The sequence below is a fragment of the Emiliania huxleyi genome (assembly GCF_000372725.1).
Source record: "Emiliania huxleyi CCMP1516 unplaced genomic scaffold EMIHUscaffold_7, whole genome shotgun sequence".
Classification (NCBI taxonomy): domain Eukaryota; phylum Haptophyta; order Isochrysidales; family Noelaerhabdaceae; genus Emiliania; species Emiliania huxleyi.
This window is the reverse complement of record NW_005196756.1, coordinates 424,684-439,692: the sequence shown is the minus strand read 5'-3', so window position 1 is coordinate 439,692 and position 15,009 is coordinate 424,684. Positions and strand designations below refer to the sequence as shown.

The 15,009-nt window shown below is 63.3% G+C and overlaps 3 protein-coding genes across 3 annotated transcripts; all 3 read right to left on the bottom strand.

Annotated features, from left to right (window-relative positions):
• Positions 1-454: 454 nt before the first annotated feature.
• Positions 455-1,355, bottom strand: EMIHUDRAFT_350586 (hypothetical protein). Its single transcript, XM_005761801.1, has one exon. The coding sequence runs from the start codon at positions 952-954 to the stop codon at positions 580-582; it is 375 nt and encodes a 124-aa protein (XP_005761858.1). The 5' UTR covers positions 955-1,355; the 3' UTR covers positions 455-579.
• A 2,144-nt stretch (positions 1,356-3,499) lies between these two features.
• EMIHUDRAFT_197835 (hypothetical protein) lies at positions 3,500-7,985 on the bottom strand (the record flags this gene model as incomplete). Its single annotated transcript, XM_005761800.1, has 8 exons — positions 3,500-3,677; positions 3,746-3,903; positions 3,976-4,014; positions 5,398-5,508; positions 6,365-6,463; positions 7,344-7,409; positions 7,527-7,736; positions 7,821-7,985. 8 exons carry the CDS (start codon positions 7,983-7,985, stop codon positions 3,500-3,502), a joined length of 1,026 nt encoding a protein of 341 aa, XP_005761857.1.
• A 1,592-nt stretch (positions 7,986-9,577) lies between these two features.
• Positions 9,578-10,718, bottom strand: EMIHUDRAFT_461736 (hypothetical protein; the record flags this gene model as incomplete). Its single annotated transcript, XM_005761799.1, has 2 exons — positions 9,578-9,821; positions 9,955-10,718. 2 exons carry the CDS (start codon positions 10,716-10,718, stop codon positions 9,578-9,580), a joined length of 1,008 nt encoding a protein of 335 aa, XP_005761856.1.
• Positions 10,719-15,009: the final 4,291 nt, after the last annotated feature.

Below are 15,009 nucleotides of genomic sequence, written 5' to 3'. Positions count from 1 at the left end.
AGAGCACACCGGGGTCCCTCAGCGGCGTGCACCTCGATCCTGTACCGTGTTTGTGATGACCCCTCCCTATGAACACACCAGGAGGGCGAGACGATCGAGGGGTCCCGTCCATGCGGAATTGTAGGAGACGGAACACGGAGGAGCTGTATAGGTCACTAGAGACCCACACCATCGCTACATCACCACAGCCACCAAGTCGGATACAAGTCGATGACAATGTGCGCGGCAGGACAAACCAAACATGAGACGGTTACACAAGGACGGTCAGGCTACGGTCAGGAAGTAGGTTTGAGTTCACACTCTCCAACACTCCCCCATTGTCTCCGCAGTCTTCATGAATCAGGATGCGGCAGACAACAACAGCAGAGTGTGAATGTGTCTGAGCGTAGGTATGCCGGTTACCCGCCGGCGTCTCGCGGGGCTGGCTAAGCGTCCAACCTTGCGTCTTCGCGAAGGATGGTCTTGCTTGTTGGCAAGACTTGCGCGCTAAGATGATCCAGTGAAGGGGTCAAAGCGCGGCCGAGTGGGCGGAGAGAGAGAAAGGGGAGATAATGAACAGGAGCTCGTTGTGGAGCTCGGTCATGGCGCGCCGCGAGCTGCAATCCGGGCTGAGCGTCGCGGGGCGGCGGCTTGAGCGGGCGCGGCAGGCGCGGCGGGCGCGGGAGCGGCAGCGGGGGCGCCCCCTTGCGGCGCGGCGATTGGGCCGTTGGGAGGCCTCGCCGCGTTGACGCGGATGAGCGCATCAGGGACGTGAGGACGATCTTCAATGCCCCGAACGTTGATGTTGCGCCACGGGCCGCCGACGTCGGAGATGGCAGGCTCAGTCTCAGACGTCCAGACGGCAGAGACGCTCGTAGAGGCGCATTGGACTTCTTGCCAGAGGCGTTGGACAGCGGGACGGGCTAGCGCGAGGAGGCGAGACGAGGAAGAGAGAGCAATGAGGTAGAGTGGCATTGCCACGTCGAACAGATGCCCAACACTCCCCCACGACGTGGTAATCGCCACACAAGGCAGAGAGGGCGTGTCGATCGTCGCGTGTTCATCGCGTACAGCTCCGGTCGTCGTGTCGAGCGGCGACGTCGGAAGTAGCGGCGGCGAAAGGCAGGGTCCACATTCGGTGCGAGATCTTTGCGGCAACTGCCGTTGCAGCAGCCCGAGAGCTGGTAGCGGAGGCAGCAGCTGCGATGGTGGTCCGTAGGCGAGGAGAACGGACCGGTAAGGAGAAGAAAGAGGGGATTCTCGTGTCCACCCAGCCGCAGTGCTGGCGGAGACGCGCTCTGTCGCAGAAGATCCGCAAGCACCCAAGTTGATGTTGCGGTTGTTCTCATTCTGCTCAGCCTCCGAGCCAAGCAGTTGGCGGCCGCTGTGCCACCGTGCGCCGAGCCTCTGTGCCCAGCCAATCACCACGGCTCGCCTCTGTGCCCATGGCGCCAGCCAACGTATCGAGCGTAAGCCGGAAATGCTGTGCGGCAACACATCTCGCTTGTGTGCCGCACCAGCTCTCATGTCGGCCTCAGTGCCGCACTGCTCACTCCGTGCACTCACCGGTCGGTACCATGTCAGGAGACGGAACACGGAGGAGCTGTGTAGGTCACTAGAGACCCACACCATCGCTACATCACCACAGCCACCAAGTCGGATACAAGTCGATGACAATGTGCGCGGCAGGACAAACCAAACATGAGACGGTTACACAAATAGGTTTGAGTTCACACTCTCCAACAGGAATCGACCCTGTCCCACAGTGTAATAGTGCAATAGTCGAGCGCGTCCTAGAGGTACCCTTCAGAGGTGTTTCGACACGTCTGCAAACGCCTCTCCCCCCGACACGGATACAGACACATGAGGGGCCGCAGCCTTGCCCTCGCCTTCGCCCTGGCGTTGCTACTTCTGTCCTTCAGTACGCTCTACTCCAAGGCACAGAGCAACGAAGCACGCCTTCACGTCCTGCGATCCGATCACGAGGCAGCTGTCCGAAGCCTCCGCGCCGCCATCGATGCCACGCGGGTGTCAGTCTCTCGGGCTTCGAGTGAGGTGGATTCGACAGTAAAATCCCAGGCGCGCGAAGCGGCCGTGAAGAATCAGATGCTCGACCAACAGCGTGGCATGATCGCCGACCTTGCCACACGCCTCGCTGCTGTGGAAGCAAAGGTCAACGATACCGCGGCCATTGTAGCGGCCATTGGTCCAACCACCACCGCCTCGATCGAGTCGCTGACAGAGTCGGTGGTGCGGGCCGAAATGCACGTGGCTGCTGCCCAGGATGAGTGGGCCGTGCGCTTTCGCTCACACGTCGAGGCGTCCGAGCGCCCCACGAAACCACGCGCCACAACGTCTACCGCTCAGGGGGGCAACAGTACTTTTGTGGCCAATCATTCTTCCAACGTGTCCATTACTTCCACCACCCTACCACTCGCCACAGCGGGGGCAGCCACCACGACCTCGACGCGCAACGGTTCCGCGGCGGCTGTGCCGGAAGTGCCACAGTCGGGCTCGGTGGTGCCGGCCGCCGCACTGGGGGCAGTGCCCGAGGTCACCGCCAACGCTAGCTCGCCCCCATCCTCGCCACCGTCGTCTGCATCCCGCTCGAACCCCGACAGCGTGGAGAGTGTCAGAGATGGGGGGGCAGGCGCAGGTGCTATGCACTCGCTGTGACCTCCAAGGGTGCCCAGTCTTGAGACACCTCATGCGTGGCCGCCCCTTGCAGGTGTGGCGGCCGCGGCAGACGGCCTAGCGGAGGAGGCAGCAAAGGATGCCGAGCGGAAGACAGCGGCGGAGGAGATGGCTACGAGCGACCGCGCCGCCACCGAGAGGGGTGCCGAATCAGCCACAGAGGCCGAGGCAGAGGTGGAGGTGGGTGCCGAAGAGGTGGAGATTGCGGGGGGTGAGATGGCCGAGGCGGAGGCGGAGGCGGAGGCGGAGGCGGAGGCGGAGGCGGAGGCGGAGGCGGAGGCGGAGGCGGAGGCGGAGGCGGAGGCGGAGGCGGAGGCGGAGGCGGGGGTGGAGGCGGAGGCGGAGGCGGGGGAAGAGGCGGCGGAGGCGCTTGGTGACCTTCGAGAGGAGGCTGCTGCCGGAAACGGTGGCGAGGCGCCGAAGAGGGGCCCTGCGGACACCCTCAGTGCCATGCAGCCGCACCCTGCCACGGTTGAGGCCGCGCGACTCGAAGCGCCGCAAGGTGGCTTGACGAGATGACGCCAGTGGAGCACCCTTCGTGTGCAGATCCGTGCCAGATCGGAATCGCGCGGCCCACACGCCACACCCCCGCCGCCCGGCCGCGCCACGCGGCACGCGCGCCCGCGGCAGGCCAGCGCAGGACACTTTGAATCGAGTCTCGAGAGTGGCGCGTCACCTCTGCAGCTGGCAAAATCGAGACGGTTGGTCGAGTGTCACGTGTGCCACTGCCAGTAAAATCGAAAAAAAGGTGGTCTCCTTACCACAGAAAAGCCGTTCGCACGCGCACAACCACAACGTACCCGGGGTATTATGTGGGAAACGTGAATCAGTGCTGCATTTGGCCCTCGACAAACGGGGCGAGCATCCGGCTCGCTGCACGCCGCTTCTTCTTGCCATCCTTTTGCTGCTGCTTGCGGATGGTGCGGTTGAGCCGCGGGTTGATCACCGCTTCGTCGTCCGCGGCCTCGGGGCGCTTCCTCGGCCGCGACTCCTTCTTTGCGCGCCTGCTGCAGAGACTAGCGCGTGAACCAAGCACTCGAAACATTCGGCCAATCTGAGAGACAGATCGCACTTGGGCGCTCGCTGCCCTCGCGCGCGCTCCGGCAACGTTTGCAGCGCGCCAAAGATCGAGGCGCTAGGCGGGGCGGCAGCGCTCGTGTCAGCGCCCGTGCCTCGGCTAGCACCGGCGGCGGCGAAGGCGCCAGTCGTCCGCAGTCCCATCGAGGCGTCCTCAGCGCCGTCGAGAGGGCCGTCGCCGCCGTCGCTGTCGTCGCCGTCGTCGCTCTCGTCGCCGCGCTCCACGCGGGGCGGCGCAGCGTTCCAGTCAAACTCATCGGCCAGCTGTGGGCGAAGGAAGGGGGGCGAGGAGGCGGGGTCAGAGAGGCGAGCTGTGGGCGAAGGAAGGGGGGCGAGGAGGCGGGGTCAGAGAGGAGTGCGCCTGGGAAGGCTGTGTCTATGCCTATGCCATGAGCCGCATAGGCAGTGCTGCCTCCCCCGTGTGCCCGTGCGGCAGCCCGGCGTGTGGTCGAGAGCGCCCACTGACGGACAGGGGCAGTGTCCGAGAGGTGTGCGCGAGTCGCCTGAGGCACCAGCGAGACGGCCTCGCCCGCCTCGCGCCGTGGAGGCTCCGAGTGGTAGGGGAGGGCACCTACAGGAGAGCTCCGAGAAGGGTCCTAGAAGCCTCCCGGAGGCGCGTCTCGTCCATCGCGTCTCGCAGCACCCGCGTTCCACTCTTGCAGCACCGCGCGGGCGGCGGCGTCGTGGTCGGGGGCGCCAGCCCTTGCCGAGCTTGCCACGCTTGAGGGCCACGAGAGTGAGGAACTCCGTCACGTCCGCAAAGCGCGCGAGCTGGAAGTGGGCCTGTAGGGCGGCGAGGAGCGGGCGGGGAGGAGTGGGTCGGAGGGGGGGGGGGGGGGCGCGGGGCGGGGAAGCAGAGGCGGCAGGTGTGTGTCTGCCGCGGGGGAGGCGGGAGGCGCCTGCAGCTGTGCCATCGGGACGCGGCGCAGCAGTGCATCGATCGGCACAGTCAGGTCGCTCATCTTCTCCACCTTAATTAACAAATTAATAATTAATTAATTAATTAATTCATCGGCACAGTTAGGTCGCTCATCTTCTCCACCTTAAGGGAAGGGAAGGGGAGGTAATTCTCCTCCACACGCGCACGAGGCGGTGGGGCAAGGGCCAGGCTAGCCCTCGCGACGCCACGGCTAAATCACACGAGCCCCGCGGGACTCAAAGCGCACGACCCGGGGCACGTGGGTGGTGTGTGTGTGTGTGTGTGTGTGTGTGTGTGTGTGTGTGTGTGTGTGTGTGTGTGTGTGTGTGTGTGTGTGTGTGTGTGTGTGTGTGTGTGTGTGTGTGTGTGTGTGTGTGTGTGAGTGTGTGTGTGTGTGTGTGTGTGTGTGTGAGAGAGAGAGAGAGAGAGAGTGTGTGTGTGTGTGTGTGTGTGTGTGTGTGTGTGTGTGTGAGTGTGTGTGTGTGTGTGTGTGTGTGTGTGTGTGTGTGTGTGTGTGTGTGTGTGTGTGTGTGTGTGTGTGTGTGTGTGTGTGTGTGTGTGTGTGTGTGTGTGTGAGTGTGTGTGTGTGTGTGTGTGTGTGTGTGTGTGTGTGTGTGTGTGTGTGTGTGTGTGTGTGTGTGTGTGTGTGTGTGTGTGAGTGTGTGTGTGTGTGTGTGAGTGTGTGTGTGTGGGGGGGGGTGTACGCGCGCGCGTGTGTGTCTCCACACCTTGACGCAATTGCGCAGCAGCACGTCCGCCTCCTCCTCGGCCGTCCGCGCGCGCGCAAAGACAATCCCGGGGCAGTCCATCAGCTTGACCCGCTTGTCAATCGACACGAGCTGCGCGGCGGTCGTGACGCCTATGGGACATGTCTCGGACATGTCATGGTCGTGTCCCGGACATGTCCGAGCCGCGGCTGTCGTGACGCCCGGCGTTGAGCCCACGTTGACCGCCTGTGCAAGGAGTGGGTGGCTGGGGTGGGTGGCTGGGGTGGGTGGACTGGGTGGGCGGACTGGGGCTGGGGTGTGTGGGGGGCGTGGGGGGCGTGGGGGGTGGGGGGCGTGGGGTGTGTGTGGGGTGTGTGGGGTGTGTGGGGGGGCCGTGTGGGGGCCGTGGTGTGAGGCGGGGTGAGGTGTGTGTGCTGGGGTGTGGGGTGGGTGGGTGGGTGAGCGCGGCGGATCCGGGTGGGGGGTATGTTGGTGCCGGCGAGCGGGCGAGTGGCCGGGGCCAGGTGAGCCGTGGTGAGCCGCCACGTGCATACGTGCGGCGTTGCGTGCGTTGCGTGGGCTGGTTGAGCGCGTGCGTGCGTGCGTGCGCATGCATGGGCGTGCGTGTGCGTGCGCATGCATGGGCGTGCTCTGGGGAGCAGCGCTCCTTCGCTCGTTTGAGCGAGTTAATGAGCGAAGACTTGCCGACCTGCGTGGTGCATACACGCCAACCTCAGGGCTGGAATGCGGTAGGTGCAGCGTCGTCAGAGCACCGCGTGAATACGAGGGGGTTCGAGCACAAGGAGTACCGCCGTATGCGGTCGAATACCGCCGGAGTCCGTCCTCTCGGAGCGAGCCGGAAAACAAGAAAACGCAGTGTGCGTGCGTGCGTGCGTGTGTGTGTGTGTGTGTGTGTGTGTGTGTGTGTGTGTGTGTGTGTGTGTGTGTGTGTGTGTGTGTGTGTGTGTTGGCGTCTAGGCGTGCCGACGTTGGGGTAGCCAACCACGCCGACGGTGATGGACGTCTTTAGCCCGGCCGAGCGGGAGTAGTTCTTGAGCAGCTGTAGCAGCTGCTCGCCGCCAAACGCCTGCGTACACACCGACGTCTGACAGCACGACATCGCGCCCGCCCCACCTGCTCCCTATTCGGCGCCTCCGAACCGCCCGCAGACGCTGCCGCCATGCTGCGCGAGGAGCCGCCGCCGCCGCCGCCGCCGCCGCCGCCGCTCGCCTATGGGACATGTCTCGGACATGTCATGGTAGTGTCCCGGACATGTCCGAGCCGCCGCTCGCCCCAGATCGGCTCATCTCGTCTCGTCTCGTCTCGGCTCATCTCGGCCGCACCCACTCCCCTCCCCCTCGGTGCGCACCTGCACATCTAAAGCCATCCCCTCCACATCTCCCCATCTCTCCCCATCTCTCCGCTCGCCTTGAAGGGCACGGTAGGGAAGAACTGGCGGAGGTAGCCGAGCCTAGCGGAGATATGGGGAGATATGGGGAGATATGGCGAAGGTAGGCGAGCCTACGCGGATCCAAGCGGAGGGGTACGAGGGACGGCGCCCCCTGGAGGAGGTGCGGCGGCGAGGGATGTGGATGATGGGTGTGTCAGTGAGGAGGTGCAGCGGCGAGGATGTGGATGATGGGTGTGTCAGTGAGGAGGTGCAGCGGCGAGGATGTGGATGATGGGTGTGTCTAGTGGTCTTCGAGTCTGTGAACACAAAGCTCGAGAAAGCTCATCATCGTAAGTGTGTGTGTGTGTGTGTGTGTGTGTGTCAAGTGTCTAGTGTGCGTGCGTGCGTGCGTGCGTGCGTGCGCGCGTGCGTGCGTGCGTGCGTGCGTGCGTGCGTGCGTGCGTGCGTGCGTGCGTGCGTGCGTGTGTGCGCGTGTTCCTCGCGGCAATCAAACCGGCTCACATCTCGCCTAATCTCGGCTAATCTTGGGCCAGCGCGCGGCGTTCTCGGGCGGGACCAGGTCGATCTTGTTGAGGATGAGGACGATGCGCTTTGAGGTGGCCATCCTGCTCATCACCGCGTCCTACGGTCCGCGCACCAATCCCGTCCCCTCCCGTCGCCCCCTCCCCGGCCGCTCCACACGCGCCGCCGCCTCGAGCGGCGCACAGCGGCAGCCCAGCGGATCGCGGGCGTCCAGCACCTCGAGCAGCACATCGCTCTCGCGCAGCACCTTTGCAAGCTCCTTCTGGAAGGCGCGCTGGTTCCGCGGCGCCGCCGAAAGCGCGCGTTCCGCCACCGACCCTGGCGCGGCAGGCCCACGCGCATCCTCCTCTCCACCGCCTCCGTACTCGCCCGCTGCCGCCTGCTGGATGCTTGGCGTGGCAAGGCCGCGCCGCTTGGCAAACTCGTCCTGCCGCGAGCGCTTGCCCAGCTGTTGCCGCGCCTCGGCCCGCGCCGCCGCCCCATCTGACCGCTCGGTCACGGCCATCTCCACGTCGCCGTCTTCCGGCCGCGCCTTCTTCTTTCGGTTCGGCCTCGTGTTCTCGGCTCGGCTGAGCTGCTTGCGCTTCGACTTGGCGCAGCGCACGTTGGGAGCGCCCCCGCGACGCTGAAGCTTCTTCACCGAGTGGCTCATGCCCCTCTTGGAGTGCCGTGGCATCGTGCAACTCTCTCTTCAGGAAAACAAATGAATTCATATGATACCGCCATCAAGTTTTCTATCTTTTTTTCCAGTCCGACTAAGTAAATTCGGTTTTTCTTTGGGTTTGGACGGCGCGCACTGATCCCACAGACGGCAGGGAGGTGTTACATTCGGAGGTTAGCCCTCCGTCAAGGGGACCCCTTGGGCCACCGGACACGGCGAAAAAGCGGTCAAAAGAAACGCCGGCCGGCGCTCTCGTGCACAACAGAAGCCGCGCGACGGGCGAGCCATCTCAGATAGCTGGGTCGGGCTCCAGCTCGCGCGGCAACGCATTGGCCTGTCCGAGGGTTTCCTCTCGCACCCTACCTGGTTTCCTTTCCGTGTTTCCTGCTCGTTTCCCTACAACACCCTCTAGTTTCCTCGGGAAACCCCGGGGAAACTCCGTGGAATTCGTCATTTTGGGGGGGCTCTGAGCCGTGTCTGAGGCTGTTTTGGGGCCAAAATCGGCAAAATACCGGGTATTTTGCGGGTATACCTGGAAAACCCCGGTATACCTGGAAAATACCTGGGTATCGTGCCGATTTCCTCAATTTTGCCCCAGATTTTGCCCCAGACCAGCTCTCAGACTCAGGGAAACTCGCGAGTTTCCCGAGGGAAACTCGAGAGAAACAGAATGGAGCACCAAACACCCTCTGGTTTCCCTGGAAACTTCCGGAAACGCAAAGTGCTGGGGACCCTCTGGTTTCCCTCTGGGTTGCCGGAAACCCTCGGACAGGCCAAGCAACGCATCTAGCGCCGGCTTGCCCCGACCGTAGCGGAGCTCGACAAACACCGGTGTTTGTCCGGCAGAAGCAAGAAATTCGGCATCCTTAATTTTCCAGGGCTGTCGGATTTTTCCGCGCCTCGAAATTCCTAACAATCGCCTCGCCGCTCCACAATGCCTTTCTCCGTTGCCTCCAGCCGTGGCCATCGTGCCGGTGTTTGTCTGGCAGAAGCAAGAAATCTGACTTTATTTTGCCCCTGGCCCGTTTTCTTTCTTTCTTTCTTTAGGGCTGTCGGACTGGGCGGCAAATGATAGCAGTGGGCGTCAGAAGACTCGTCCTTGCTCGAGGAGAGCTCGATAGACTCGAGGGGCCAGGATACGCAGCGAGGAGGACGGAGTTGCGCCGAAAGGCAAAGAAGCCGAGAGGACAAGGGAACGGCAGGCGGCGGCGGCGGCACAGAACGAGGCAGAGGAGAGCGACGCGACAGAGGAAGAAGCGACAAGGGAGAGCACGACGAGAAGGGGGCGACCGCGAGGTGGCACGAAGGTTGAAGCGAGAATACGAGAGAGAGGACTGCGAAGAGAGATAGGAAGAGGCGGACGCCCAAGGGTGGGCGACGGCTAGCGCACCACAGATGCGATTTTTGGGCCCCACGGCAGCTCTGGCGGCCAGCCAACTGTCTCTCTAACAGCTTCTAAAGATACATAAGTCATAACGTCAAACGACCACATGGCGCCAACCACATCTCGTCACCACCAGATTCGCCTGTAATGCGCCATCAAGAAGACACAACCCCAGACTAATTCATGCACGTCCCCCTGCACCGTCCACTCTCAGAATTCACAGTCACATCTCGAGCTCGAACCCTACCCGCCCGCTCACCGCATCCCGAATCACTCCCTCCCCCTCGTCACCCAAATCGTTGTCGCGAAGATTGAGGATGGTCAGCACCCCGTTGACGCGAAGAGCGGAGGCCAGCGCAACGGCGCCCTCGTCGCCGATGTTGTTGTCGACGAGCTTGAGGGTGGTCAGCACCTCGTTGACGCGAAGAGCGGAGGCCAGCGCAGCGGCGCCCTCGATGTAGCACGAGCTTGGTCAGCACCCCGCCGTGCTGAAAAAACGGGAAAAAGAAATCACGCTCCCGCCGCAACTCAAGCTCTTCAAGACAACCCACTCTAATCCCATGCACGTCTACACCATCTCCACTCTCAGAGCCCACTCACATCTGGAGCTTGAACCCTTCCCGCCCGCTCACCGCATCTCGAATCGCTCCCTTCCCCTCGTCGCCCAAAGCGTTGAAGCGGAGGTCGATGTTGTTCAGCACCCCGTTGCCGCGCAGCGCCTCTGCGATCGCCTTGCCGCCCTCGGGACCGATCTCGTTGGCGGAGATGTCGAGGGTGGTCAGCACCGCGTTGACGCGCAGAGCGGAGGCCAGCGCCTTGGCGCCCTCGTCACCGATCTGGTTCAGGTCAAGCCGCAACTCGATCAACACCCCGTTGCCACGCAGAGCCGCGCCGATCGCCTTTGCGCCCTCGACGCCGATGTAGTTGAGGGAGAGATTTAGCGTTTTCAGCACCCCGTTGCCGCGCAGCGCCTCGCCGATCGCGGCAGCACCCTCGGAGCCGATTTTGTTGTAGCGGAGGTTGAGGGTTTTCAGCACCGCGTTGCCCCGCAGCGCCCCAGCGATTGCAGCGGCGCCCTCGTCGTCGATCTTCTTGCCGGAGAGGTCGAGTGTTTTCAGCACCTCGTTGCGCCCGAGCTCGCCTCTGATCTTTGCAGCGCCTGGGCCGCCGATGCTGGCTGCCGCAGCCCGCCAGTTCTCGTTTGTCCTTTTCACAGCGTCTGCGACCGGTTTGGTGGCGAGATTCTTGAAGCGTCTGCTGCATCGTTTGAAGGCGACAGCGGAAGCGATGTCAGACTCGGCCAGCGGTTTCGCTATCATCTCAAGCAGCACCTCGTCATCGAGATCCCCGATGCGAGTCAGCATCAGAGGAGGCGTCTGCGGAGCGGCCAAGGATGTAAGTGCTGAGCATGCGCACTATGAAACAACCCTCATACAAGAATTCTTAAGATACAAGCCTCTCTCACAGCACACTGGCACGACAAGGGCGCAGACTGGCGCGGACTGGCACACACACAGGCTCACCTCATACAAGAAAAAAACCGCCGGCGCAAGAAGCCGCGAGAACAAGGAACCGGCAGGCGGCGGCGGCGTCGCAGAACGAGGCAGAGGAGAGCGACGCGACAGAGGAAGAAGTGACAAGGGAAAGAACGACGAGAGTGGGACGACCGCGAGGTGGCATGAAGGTTGCAGCGAGCGAGAATCGGCGAGAGACTGCGAAGAGAGATAGGAAGAGGCGGACGCCCAAGGGTGGGCGACGGCTAGCGCATCACACCCCTCTCCTTAAAATCCCTGTGTGGTGGCGGCGTGCCGTCCTCCCATCCCTCCCTTGGGTTGTCCGTTTTCTTTCTTTGCGAGGGAGTTTCATTGTAAGATTCTTTCTTTCTTTAAGAATAAAACCGAGGTGCCGTGCCGTGCCAAGACCGCTAACTCGAGCGAGCCCAAGCAGCGCCGGGACGAGCTCCTCTCCACCGTGATGCTCCTCGCCATCATCGTCACCACGACGTGCCGGCAGAAGCAAGAAAATTGTTCTCGGGACTTAGTTAGGTCTTACTTAGCAATCCCCTTACTTACTTACTGTCTAGCGTCCACCCATACCGCGTTGGTGTCCAGTCCGACGGAGCTGCACGCCGTGGCGCTGGTTGGCGGGGAGAAGCACAAGCTGGCGACGGCAAGCTTTTGGACCTCCGAGCTGAACGAGTTCACGACGGGACCCAACATGATCAACGGCACGTGCGGCGACCGCGGCCAGTTCTTCCTCGGCACGGGCGGGTACAAGAAGTGCGAGGAGATGGAGATTCTCGTCAGGTTCTCGAGCGCAAGGTTCCGGGTCCCAGGATGGGTGATCAAGGTGGCCGCCGCGCCAGTATGGGGTCATATAAGTGGCCCGAGGCACCGGCTCGACGTGTCGCTGCACGCGCACGGGGACGAGGCGGCGCTGGCCCAGACCCACGGCCTGGTCGGGCAGTCCTTTGCTTGGCGTACGGCGCGGGACGGGAAACGCGACCTCTACCCCTCAGAGGGGCGCTTCCGCACGTCGGCGATGGCGGAGGGCGCAATCGAGGGCAACGCGGCCATGTACGAGCTCCCGGGTCCGCTGGCGACGGAGTTTGCCTTCTCGCGCTTCCACGACGCAAAGCAGCCGATGCTTCCCTTCCCGGCCGGCGCAGCAGCGGTGGACGCCTCGTCAACAGACCAGGTGGAGGTTGCTGGGGCGGCGACGGATTGCACAAGTATCAAATCACTCCTGTCGGCATTCCTCCGGAATGGGGCGACAGAACACGTGTTATTCCGTAGTCGGGATGACCACAAATCGTCTGTGCACTCAAGAAGAGGCCAGGCGGCACTTCGAGCTGTGCTCGACATGGGGATGCGCACAGTCAATATATGTCAATGCGCGCCGCGCGAGCGAGTCTAAGGACTCGGTCTCGCGAACTTTCCGAGAAGGAAGACAGAGTGGGGCGGCGGCGTCGATAGATATCGACGCCGCCGTCGCCGCGCATCATGACGAGTTCGCATTCCCCATGTGACCCTCTATACCTCACCTTCGAGACAAGCCAGGCTTCAACCCAATGGACCTAGTGTGGCGTCGAGGCCCGCACTGTCTGGACATGCGGGCCGCGGCTGACAGAACGGCGGGCTAGGCATTGAGAGCCCAGGAGTTTTAATTCGCACAGAGGGCACGCGAGGTACGACCGTGCCCGGCCGTGCTATTAAAGCGACTCGGCTCTCCAACAGGCTGCAGCCCAGAGCCACACGGAGTCTACGCGCATCGCTTGTGCATAGCCTCGACCAATCTCCTGTTCACGGTGGAACCGTGAACAAAGAGCTTCTTCGAACCGTTACAAACACTGACGCGAGCCGCCCAGCAGGGAGCCTGGGCGACTCGCTTTGACCTCCCCCCCGCCCAACGGTGCGCCAGTGGCGCATTTGGGATGGACACCACACGTCGTCACACCGAGCAGCTCTCTGTCAACGGAAATTTCTCAGTTCTGATGCGTCATCCGAATGGAGCAACTGACTTTGCTTGGTTTGGGAGTCCTTTTGCTATGTGCTCTACGCGGGGAACTACGCCTCTTCTAGCCTCATCCTGCAGGCGATAGTCCAGCCCGCGTGCAGCGGTGGCGGCGACACGAGCACACCTCGCTTCGGTGTGCTCGATTCTTCGCAACGGGCCGCCCGCAAGGACGCGTGTGCGGCCCTATCTACTCGACCTGTGCCACGGCACGGGTCGCTCTAGTCATGCAGCCGCCCCGGCGATCGTGCTCGGGGCGTATCTCAGCACTCACCGCGCGAGATGCGTGGCGTGCCACAAACCAGTAAGCAGCAGCCTTCGCTGCTGCGACTCGAATGCTTCAAACGCGCACCTGTGCTCGCGCACGGCGTGCTCTACACGAGCCTCCCGACCGCACGAGCGTGCGGGCGGCTCGAATCCACCCTTCCCCCGCCCTAGCGACTGCTGGCTTGGCGGTGGGCGCCGTCCGCCTTGCGGCGGCGGCGACACTTGCAACACGAGCACACCTCGCTTCGGTGTGCTCGATCCTTCACAACGGGCCGCCCGCAAGGACGCGTGTGCGGCCCTCTCTGCTCGACCTGTGCCACGGCACGGGTCGTTCTAGTCATGCAGCCGCCCCGGCGATCGTGCTCGGGGCGTATCTCAGCACTCACCGCGCGAGATGCGTGGCGTGCCACAAACCAGTAAGCAGCAGCTTTCGCTGCTGCGACTCGAATGCTTCAAACGCGCACCTGTGCTTGCGCACGGCGTGCTCTACACGAGCCTCCCGACCGCACGAGCGTGCGGGCGGCTCGAATCCACCCTTCCCCCGCCCTAGCGACTGCTGGCTTGGCGGTGGGCGCCGTCCGCCTTGCGGCGGCGGTGACACTTGCAACACGAGCACACCTCGCTTCGGTGTGCTCGATCCTTCACAACGGGCCGCCCGCAAGGACGCGCGTGCGGCCCTCTCTACTCGACCTGTGCCACGGCACGGGTCGTTCTAGTCATGCAGCCGCCCCGGCGATCGTGCTCGGGCGTATCTCAGCACTCACCGCGCGAGATGCGTGGCGTGCCACAAACCAGTAAGCAGCAGCTTTCGCTGCTGCGACTCGAATGCTTCAAATGCGCACCTGTGCTTGCGCACGGCGTGCTCTACACGAGCCTCCCGACCGCACGAGCGTGCGGGCGGCTCGAATCCACCCTTCCCCCGCCCTCGCCACTGCTGGCTTGGCGGTGGGCGCCGTCCGCCTTGCGGCGGCGGCGACACTTGCAACACGAGCACACCTCGCTTCGGTGTGCTCGATTCTTCGCAACGGGCCGCCCGCAAGGACGCGTGTGCGGCCCTCTCTACTCGACCTGTGCCACGGCACGGGTCGTTCTAGTCATGCAGCCGCCCCGGCGATCGTGCTCGGGGCGTATCTCAGCACTCACCGCGCGAGATGCGTGGCGTGCCACAAACCAGTAAGCAGCAGCCTTCGCTGCTGCGACTCGAATGCTTCAAACGCGCACCTGTGCTTGCGCACGGCGTGCTCTACACGATCCTCCCGACCGCACGAGCGTGCGGGCGGCTCGAATCCACCTTTCCGCCGCCCTCGCCACTGCTGTTGGCTTGGCGGTGGGCGCCGTCCGCCTTGCGGCGGCGGTGACACTTGAAGCGGTCGCGGCGCGTATGCGTCGTACTGTTAGGGCCGGGCCCGAAGACGGCCCGGCTATCTTCGCCACAACGCGTGGCATGGCCCAACTACGGCAACCCACAGCGAGGGGGGCCGCTTAGGCGACCTTGCTCACATCAGCTGCATATGCTTCAGTGGTGCAAGGAGGAGTGGAGAGGGACCTTTGACAGTGGCCTGACCCAAATCCAATGCGGGAGCCCACGTACCCAGTTGTGCGCATATGCGTACGCGACCGTTTTGGAGCGCGGGGCGGCGGCGTCGATAGATATCGACGCCGCCGTCGCCGCGCATCATGACGAGTTCGCATTCCCCATGTGACCCTCTATACCTCACCTTCGAGACAAGCCAGGCTTCAACCCAATGGACCTAGTGTGGCGTCGAGGCCCGCACTGTCTGGACATGCGGGCCGCGGCTGACAGAACGGCGGGCTAGGCATTGAGAGCCCAGGAGTTTTAATCGGCGAGGGACTGCCATTTCGGCTTTCGGCGGG

Bases quoted from the DNA above. Each gene is read 5' to 3' on its own strand.
- EMIHUDRAFT_350586 (XM_005761801.1), bottom strand. From the start codon at position 954: ATGCCACTCTACCTCATTGCTCTCTCTTCCTCGTCTCGCCTCCTCGCG.